Consider the following 9,952-nt stretch of genomic DNA (forward strand, 5'->3'; position numbering starts at 1 on the left):
TTGGGCTTTAGTGTCTAAAAGTACCAGATGAACTTCACTGTAATGTGGTTTGGCCTATATTCCAATCTATACTATTGAACCTGAGAACATTATAGGGAAATGCTATCATAACTTATAAGAAAAGCGTAAAATCTCCTTTGCAGTACAGAATTTTAATCTATTAATTTCTACCCTAAACTGTATTTCATAAAGAAATCAAACTAAATTTGTAGAAATTTCAGAGAGATCTAGTATAGGCAAATATTTTCCTCTTAGTTTCTAAAAGCAAGGGTAAATCTACTAGCAGCCTTACTACTATTAAAAATATTACATGCAATTAGTACACTCTATGTACATTCTAAGACAGTCATGTATTTAGCCATGGAAGTTTCAAATTAATGTAAAGCATCGACATTGTTGTCTTCATTCTCTATGTGACTAATTATTTTACCTGTTTTCTAGCACAGACTCAGTTTTGTCCAATTGAACAATTTGATTCCTACCTATCATATATGAAGTACTGTGCAGGCTGTGGGAGGGATTAAAAAAGAATTGGACATAGCTGGGCATAGTGGTGTGTGCCTGTAGTCTCAGCTACTTGGGATGCTGAGGCAGGAGGATGGCTTGAGCCTGGGAGTTTGAGGCTGCAGTGAGCTGTGATTGCACCACTGCACTCCAGCCTAAGCAACAGAGTGAGATGCTGTCTCAAACAAAACAAAACATAGTAAAATAACAGAATATGTTACCTAGCCTTAGGACATGTGCACAAATAATAAAACCAGAATGTATGTTAATTAAGTATATGTTAAGAGAAGAGTCCAGAACTTAGTTTTGGCTCAGGAAAGGAAATAATGAGACTCTATGAAAAAGGCAGGGCCGGGTGCAGTGGCTCACGCCTGTAATCCCAGCACTTTGGGAGGCCAAGGTGGGCAGATCATGAGGTCAGGAGATCAAGGCCATCCTGGCTAACACTGTGAAACCCCGTCTCTACTAAAAAATACAAAACAAAATTAGCCGGGCATGGTGGCGGGCACCTGTAGTCCCAGCTACTCGGGAGGCTGAGGCAGGAGAATGCCGTGAATCCGGGAAGCGGAGCTTGTAGTGAGCCGAGATCGCGCCACTGCATTCCAGTCTGGGCAACAGAGTGAGACTCCGTCTCAAAAAAATAAAAATAAAAATAAAAAAAGGCAGTCTTTGAGTTAGGAAAGGGGAAAATGAGGATATCCTGAATATAGGAAATGGGGTGAGCAAAATCAAACAAATGGGAAAGTATTGGGCATCTCCAATTCAGGAGTAGTGAGACATGTGGCTGGAAAGCAAGGCAGGAGCCAAATTACGGAAATAACGGATCATGCTAAGAAGTTAGGTAGCTAAAAAGGAGCCACTGAAAGACAGAGAAATGACAACATTAGTGTTATGTTTTAGGATAATTACTCTGACTGCAGTCTCTAAGAGAAGCTGGAGGAGGCTAGAGGTAGGGAGACCAGTTAGAAAGCTACTCTAACAGTCAGATGAAGTGTGCCAAAGTCTGAACCAGGTGAGGAGCACTCACAGTGGAAACAAGGACATGAATCCATAGTCAACAAGAGTTATTGACTTACTGCCTGTGGGGACCAGAGGAAAAAAAACTGGGTATGTCAGTTTGGGAGACAACATGATGACTAGGTGATAGTAACCTTATGAAACAAGCTGGGAGAAGGAATTGGAAACATTTTGGAGGGGAAAAATTAAGAAATCCACTCTGAAACACTGAAGTTAGAATCAAATGCCCTAGGTTTTGGTTCTAACTACACTTCCTGTATTACATGGTCATTAATCTCTCTGGGCCTCAATTTCCTCAACTATGAAAAGTGTGTGCAAGTGGCTGGGGTGAGGGGAGGAGGAGGGCATGATTAGTTGTCTCAAGACCCTTTTGGCAGTTAAGATTCTATGAGCTGCCATGTTTGTAGTTCTGGGGCTCATCTTTGACAATCTAGCAGGCAGCTTGCAATGGGGATTTGGAAATCAGGAGCTAAGCAAAGATACAGCAAATGAGCAGCAAAATTCCACTCTGGGCTTGTTAAATCACAAGGGTGGTACAACATACAAAATGGGCATGCAGTTTTCCACAAAGTATTAATTATTTTCTCTGTTTTTTCTTATGTATTTCTTATTTCTTTCCACCTTTTTCTCCCATGTTTTCCCACTTTTCTCTTACTTAGGCTTGTATAGTTTTTCAGTTTTTCCCCTGATTAGCATTTCTTTCCCCATTTTCACTCTCCTCTAAATCACCTGTTCCCCTTCCATACACTTTTACTCTCAACACCCTGTACCCCAAGAAAAGCAGACTAGCTGAATCTTAATTCCTCATTTTATTAAATGTAATTGGAGTGCAAATTAAAAATGAGTCTGTAATTCTAATTTATATTATATGTGGAAATCAGAATAATAACTGCTCTGCACAGTAGTAAAACAAATTCCTGGCACTGTTAAGCTCATCTGATTCACATTCACCCAGCTCCTGGGCAGTGCTAGTTAGGGACCATGATCTCAAATTCATCTTCTCAAACCTCTCAACAGTTTGTGAAAATTACATTTTTTTCTCCTTTCTGCATAATGTTTTGGGATAAAGTGGCACTTCAAATGCACTGTTTGTATGACAAGTTTAAGAATGAAATAGGGTCCACATTAAATTTGTCTCTCTGGATCTGGGTTAATTTCTCTTTCTTTCTCTTTCTCTCTCTCTCTTTCTTCTTCTTTTTTTTTTTTTTTTTTTTTTTTGAGACGAGTCTTACTCTGTTGCCCAGGCTGGAGTGCAGTGGCACGATCTCAACTCACTGCAACCTCTGCCTCCCAGGTTCAAGCGATTCTCCTGCCTCAGTCTCCTGAGTAGCTGGGACTACAGATGCATGCCACTATGCCCAGCTAATTTTTTTTTTTTTTTTTTTTTTTTGGTAGAGATGGGGTTTCACTGTGTTAGCCAGGATGGTCTCAATCTCCTGACCTCATGATCCGCCCACCTCAGCCTCCCAAAGTGCTGGGATTACAGGCATGAGCCACTACGCCCGGCCCCATTTCTCTACTTTCTGAACTTTAAGTTTTTGCCTTTCTAGGATTAATTTTCCTTTACCTTTAAAATTTTTTTATAGTGAGCCCAAATTATAGGCTTATCTCTGGTTCTTTGATATTTTTTCAGAGACAAAGGATAGAGATTCAAGGAAAGAACAGAAGGGAAAATCACATTAAATATTGGGAGTTTCCTTCCCACCCTTACCCATCTTTCTTTTCCATGTTCCTCTTAAATATTACAAACCAAATTCCTTGGAATCCTAAGCAGCCAGGTTTATTCTTTGTTTATAAAACCCAGGCTTAATAAAAAAGGAGGGAGCCCTCTAAAAGGGAACCTGCTTGTGAAATTCAACAATAGGCTCCATTGCAAGAATAAATACATTTTTGATGAGGTGGTTAGGACATAATCTGAATTTCATATTCAAAATAAGTTCTTTCTCCTTTTGTGCCTTTTTTTTTTTTCCTGCTTTTGACTTTTTTTCTTTCTTTCTCACTTCCTCTCTATTGATCTCTTCTCTACTTTCCCTACTCTTTTTCTTTTTTCCCTCTGGTTCTCTCCCCTCATATCAAATCTCCTTCTAATTTCCTCAAACTTGTGCCTCATCTGTCTCCCCTTTTCTCAAGGGAATGAATGTGAGGAAAGAAAAGTAAAACAGAAAAAGACAAAGTTGGTGGAAAAACATGTAAGACAACCCGAAAGGTAACTTTTTAATTATAAGTCTCTATAGGAATACATGATAGCTATGATACTGTCACACAAAAAAGTTGTCAGTAAGTGGGGTCTTTTAACATTAAATCTTATTCTACTGTAGTAACAATATAAGTGGAATGAAATGTTAGGGGTTTGTTGTGGTTTCTGCTCTAGAATCCATCATGGGTCAAAAGATAACATCAGCACAGGGAAGAGGAGAGGGGGCTTCAGGTGAGGCACTGGAAGAGAATTATGTGTTGTGCTACCATAGCGATTCCTCTCATTTCTGTACTTCTTTGCAACCTTATCATGCTATTTCCCAACCTGCTTTTTAGATCAGCCAATACAATTAAGACCTCTTTTTTTCATAGCAAAAGGATACGGATATTCGTAGAGTGCCTGCACGGCTGTCATGTACAGTTGTGTAGCTTGTACACACCATCCATGTTGTAGTTTATGTGCAATTCATAATCTGCACAGCTGTATGTGGTGGCCCTGGCCTACTGTATTCTAAGTTTCTTTGAAACACCAGCTCTGCAGTGCGTTGCTGAAGAATGAAACTTCTCTCAGCCATGATAACAATACCCGGTAGCACAGAAAGAGTTGAAGCAAATGCAATTCTAGGGCCATTGTGTCTTCTGTTGCCTCCTTCATAAAGCAAATGCTGTGTGTTTGTGTGTGTGTGTGTGTGTGTATGTGTGTACCAGGGCTGAGTTCACAGAATTGAAGAGGGGAGGTTGGTGGACCACGGTGGCCTGGGCAGTAACCCCTTCCCCATCCTGGCAGGGCCTTACTGATGGAATCAAGGTGCCCACTCTTCTGTCCATCCTTCTGTCACTCTGCCACCAAAAAGCCAGCTTAGCACTTGAGCATTTTGTTTATTTACTTGTTTATTTTTTCTGTTTTTTTGTTTGTTTGTTTGTTTGTTTTTGTTTTTCGAGACAGAATCTTGCTCTGTCGCCCAGGCTGGAGTGCAGTGGTGCAATCTCGGCTCACTACAACCTTTGCCTCCTGGGTTCAAGTGATTCTCATGCCTCAGCCTCCCGAGTAGCTGGGACTACAGGCACATACCACCACGCCTGGCTAACTTTTGTATTTTTAGTAGAGACAGGGTTTCACCATGTTGGCCAGGCTGGTCTCAAACTCCTGACCTCAAGTGATCTGCCCGCCTTGGCCTCCCAAAGTGCTGGGATTAAAGGCGTAAGCCACCGTACCTGGCTGAGCATTTTGTTTATTAACAGGGCCCCGCCAAGATACACACTGTAGGTGAAAGGTAATGGACCAGAGCAGAACAATGTGGCTGAAAAACAACAAATGTCCACACTCAATAATCCCCTGGCCTCCATATACATTTCCTGATCTGTACCTGTTCTTTTGTGACTTCTTTCCCCCTTAAGAATGCTCCTGCCAGGCACAGTGGCTCACACCTGTAATCCCAGCACTTTGGGAGGCCGAGGCAGGTGGATCACAAGGTCAAGAGATCGAGACCATCCTGGCCAACATGGTGAAACCCCATCTCTACTAAAAATACAAAAATTAGCCGGGCGTGGTGGTGCGTGCCTATAATCTCAGCTACTTGGGAGTCTGAGGCAGGAGAATCGCTTGAACCCGGGAGGTGGAGATTGCAGTGAGCTGGGATTATGACACTGCACTCCAGCCTGGCAAGAGAGTGAAACTCCATCTCAAACAAACCAACCAACCAACCAACAAACAAACAAAACATGCTCCTAATATTCCCCGTAACTTGCTGCATGGTGTGGAGACAGTGATGGGTGGCATACAGGGTGACACGTGCTGGCTCCTACATCCACCTAGACAGAGTCCAAAGTCCTGCCATCTTTCAATATAGTATGGAATTTAAACAGAGAAATTACTTTCAAGATAATTCAATATTTTACAATGATTTCAATCCCTTGATGGATATATTCAGCAACAAAATTTCAAAAATTAGGGTCTCATTAAGACAGAGCTGCAAATGCAAAGAATGACAAAAAAATTATATATACCATATTTAAATTTTGACTTATTAAATTGAAAAGGTTGCTCCCAAATACTTATATTTTGAATAGCTGATATATAGGAAAAAGTAGATTTTTTTTTTTAATGGTAGAAAAAGTTAGTTACTAATACAGACTTCATATTGTTACAAATAATGTGAAAGATTTCATCTTATTACCACTGAAGTAATGTGAAAGTTATTTGAACTCTTATTTACTATAGCATATTGTGATGTTTGTAGGTCTTATGACCAAATCTTAGGACTCAGTACAGCACAGATTAAGAACTTGCAAAGAATTCAATAGCAGGTATAGAATTTTAATTTTATTTTTTGTTTGTTTTAATTTTTGCTAGAAATTTAAAAGAGTAAAAGCCCATAATCTTAATCTTAACATCCTGAATGGATAGGTTTTTCCTTGAGTAGAAACAGCTTTTAAAAACAACAATTTTAAGAAATTAAGTTTCTTGGCCGAGTGCGGTGGCTCACGCCTGTAATCCCAGCACGCTGGGAAGCCAAGGCAGGTGGATCACCTGAAGTCAGGAGTTTGAGACCAGCCTGACCAACATGGTGAAACCTTATCTCTACCTAAAACACAAAAATCAGCTGGGCATGGTTGCTGGCGCCTGTAATCCCAGCTACTCGGGAGGATGAGGCACGAAAACTGTTTGAACCCGGGAGGCAGGGGTTTCAGTGAGCCGAGATTGTGCCACTGCACTCTAGCCTGGGTGACAGTGAAACTTTGTCTCAAAAAAAAAAAGAAATTAAGTTTAATAATGTTTTAATGGCTAGATTAAAAAAAATGAGATCTTATTCACCCAAAGGATCTTTATTTTTTATATCAAGAAGAAAAGTTGTAGTATAAATATACTTTTCTATGTTTCATTCATTTATTTTACCTGTATTTAGTTTCTCTTGTCTTATACTTAACAGTAACAACATTAAAAATATTCTGTATTTCAGACTTTTGAATTAAATGGACTGACTTCTCCACCTTTTCTAAAAATCAGATACAAACTACTAAACTAAAAAGCAAACACAGCTCAGGAAAAGACATTCAGCGCAAGAGGAAAACCAAGCAGTGTCTTCTATGTGGCAGAAATAAAGCCTATTACTAATTATTAAGAATTCAAATCCATGTCAACCTAATTTCATAAAACTTAACTATTTTAATTGTGGATATCTATTTTAAAGGAAGCTAGAGGACTATGCAAAACTATAAGATTTTCAATTCATAAACTCAGTTTTTATCCATGGGGTTTCTTTTCTTTGGGATTGATGGAAAAATTTGTTATTCTCTTGGTTTCACTTTTCTCATTTGTACATTAGTCCAACACTGTTTTGTTTCTAACATTGGAGAATGTGGGATCATTCAAAGTGGGGACAGTGTTCATTTCATCTTTTGTTCTAGCTGAGTACCTGGTGCTGAGAGACAGTATTTATTGAATCAGTGTGTCACTTTCAAACAAGTTAAAAAAAAAACCATGTACTTTTAAAAATAAAAAAGAAACTATAGACAGTCCCCATCCAGAGAATGGTTTGACTTTTTAAAAGCCATCGCTTATTTTCTAAAAGCTGCCAGTCATGCTACAACATGTTTTTTATCCATTATCTCACTTAATCTTCACAGTAATATGAGGGACACTATTATTTTTCCTTATTTTACAGGTGGTGAAAGTGAAGCTTAGAGGTTAAAGTTACTTGTCCAAGTCACACAGCTAGAAAATGGTGGAGGTGGCCTCTGAACCCAAGAAACCCAACAGCCAAGCTAAATGCAAATTTGCGATTCACATTAGAACTCATGCTTTTAAATTCAGAATAAGGGTAGTTAGGTTTTTTAAAAGGCTATAGAAATATATTTAACTCAAATTTCACACAAATAGTACTGGTTTTTCTACTGTGAACTGAGAATATCTCTTATCTCCATCTTTCCCTTCCTGTCCCACAGGCAACCCTCTAGAACTGGGCAGTCCAATACGGTGGCCAGTAGGCATATATGGCTATTGAGCACCTGCAGTGTAGCTAGTGTGACTGAGAAACTGAATTTTAGATTATTTTAAATAAATGTAAATTCTAATTTTAAAACTAGAACAGTGTAGAATATTTTTCCATTAAATGCAACTTTATTGTTTTGGTAGGGCTACATTTTTCACTTCAACTGTTGAAAATCTAGTGTCCAAATTGAGATATACTGTAAGTGTAAACTATATGCCAGATTTGGAAGTCTTTGAGAAAAGAAGAATGTAAAATATTTAATATGTGTTATATTGATTATATGTTTAAATAATATTTGAATATATTGGTTAAATAAAAGGATTACTTTCATCTGTTTCTTTTTACTTTTTTGATGTGCCTATTAAGCAATGTGTCAAATTACATATATGAAAAAAAAAATGTGGCTCATGATAGATTTCCATCAGATAACACTGCTCTACAGAAAAACCATCTACCCAGTCTCTTGGCCCACAGTCTAGGGAATTCCTCCTCCTCTTCTCCCTGCTGTTCCAAAGTCAGAAGGTTTCCAACCTTCACAGTCAGGAGTAAACACAGAGATTCCACGAAACCAAGAGGAGACTAACGTTTTTAAGTTAGGTATATACATAAACCAACAGTTTCTAATTTGGAGATGGCTATATCATCATAGAAACTGTTTTCTTGATACAGATTGTCAGTAACTTTTACTTTTGTTCGCTTGGGGGGAAAAAGATTATCTGATAAATTGATTCTTACAGGTAGAAAGCTATAACTATAAGTTACAACTTTCTATCTAGCAACATAATCCTTCAAAAGGCAACATACACTGTAGTTGGTGTACAACCACCTTGGAAAAGAGTTTGGAAAATTAAGTTAAGACATATGATCAGCTGGATGTGGTCGCTCATGCCTATAATCCCAGCACTTTGGGAAGCTGAGGCAGGAGGACTGCTTGGGCCCAGGAGTTTGAGACCAGCCTGGGTAACCAAAGTAAGACCCCGTCTCTACAAAAAATTAGCTGGGTGTGATGGCCCATATCTATAGTCCCAGTTACTCAGGCGACTGAGGATGGAAGACTGCTTGAGCTCTGGAGGTCGAGGTTGCAGTGACCCATGATCATGCCACTATACTGCAACCTGGGTAACAGAGCAAGACCCTCTCTCAAAAAAAAAAACAAAAAAAAAAGATATATGATCAAATTTCAAAAAAACCTAAAAACATGTTCACAAGACACATATTCAAAATAAGACTCATACACAAATAGTCACAGTTTTGTTCATAACAGCAAAAAACTGGAAACACCCAAATGCCCATCAACTGGTGAATAACTATACAAATTGTTGTATGGTCATACAGTGATACTACTTAGCAACAAAAAGAAACTTAACTATTAAATACAAAAGTTCTCCCTTATCCACAGTCATGCTTTCCACAGTTTTAGTTACCTGTGGTCAAAAAATATTAAATAGTTCCAGAAATAAATAATTCATAGGTTTTAAATTACATGCGATTCTAAGTAGCATGATGAAATCTCACACCATCCCACCTGCAACAGGGATCATCCCCTTGCAGCTATCCAGGTTGTTTATGTTACCTGCCCCTTAGTCAGTAGCCTTCTCGATGATCAGATTGAAAAACAGTATATACAGGGTTCTGTACCATCCAAGGTTTCAGGCATCCACGAGGGGTCTTGGAAGGTATCCCGTGAAGATGGGGGGTGAGTGGACTACTGTAGATGCAACAATACATGGATGAACCTTAGAAACAGGTTGGGTACATGCTATATAATTCCATTTATATGAAGATTTAGGAGACAAAACTAATTTATAAAAACAAATCAGATTGGTGGTTGCCTGGGGTTGTGGGTAGCCAGGAGGATATTGACTGCAAAGTAGTTTGAGGAAACTTTTTAAGGTGATGAAAATGTCCTTTTTTTCTTTTCTTTTCTTTTTTTTTTTTTTGAGACACGATCTTGTTCTGAAGTGCAGTAATGGCACTGTAACCTCATCCTCTTGGGCTCAAATGACCTTCCAACCTCAGTCTCTGAAGTAGCTTGAATTACAGGCATACCGTATGCAGCCACCATATGCAGCTAATTTTTAAATTTTTCTGTAGAGACAGGGTCTTGCTATGTTGCCCAGAACTGGTCTCAACCCCCTGTCCTCTAGTGATTTTCTCACCTTAGCCTCTCAAAGTTCAGGGATTACAGGCCTGAGCCACTGGGTCCAGCATGATGTAAATATTCTATCTCCTGATTGCGGCAG

At 39.0% G+C, this 9,952-nt stretch overlaps 1 protein-coding gene across 1 annotated transcript in view; it reads left to right on the top strand.

The window, feature by feature from the left end:
• FAM71D (family with sequence similarity 71, member D) overlaps positions 1–3,658 on the top strand; it is a 40,637-nt gene extending 36,979 nt beyond the window's left edge. Inside the window, exon 9 of the mRNA XM_011994240.1 lies at positions 3,577–3,658. Coding sequence (XP_011849630.1) covers positions 3,577–3,658 — 82 coding nt within the window. The remainder of the gene's footprint in view (positions 1–3,576) is intronic.
• The last annotated feature ends 6,294 nt before the right edge of the window (positions 3,659–9,952 follow it).

This window comes from Mandrillus leucophaeus, unplaced genomic scaffold, assembly GCF_000951045.1.
Source record: "Mandrillus leucophaeus isolate KB7577 unplaced genomic scaffold, Mleu.le_1.0 Scaffold448, whole genome shotgun sequence".
Taxonomy (NCBI): Eukaryota; Metazoa; Chordata; class Mammalia; order Primates; family Cercopithecidae; genus Mandrillus; species Mandrillus leucophaeus.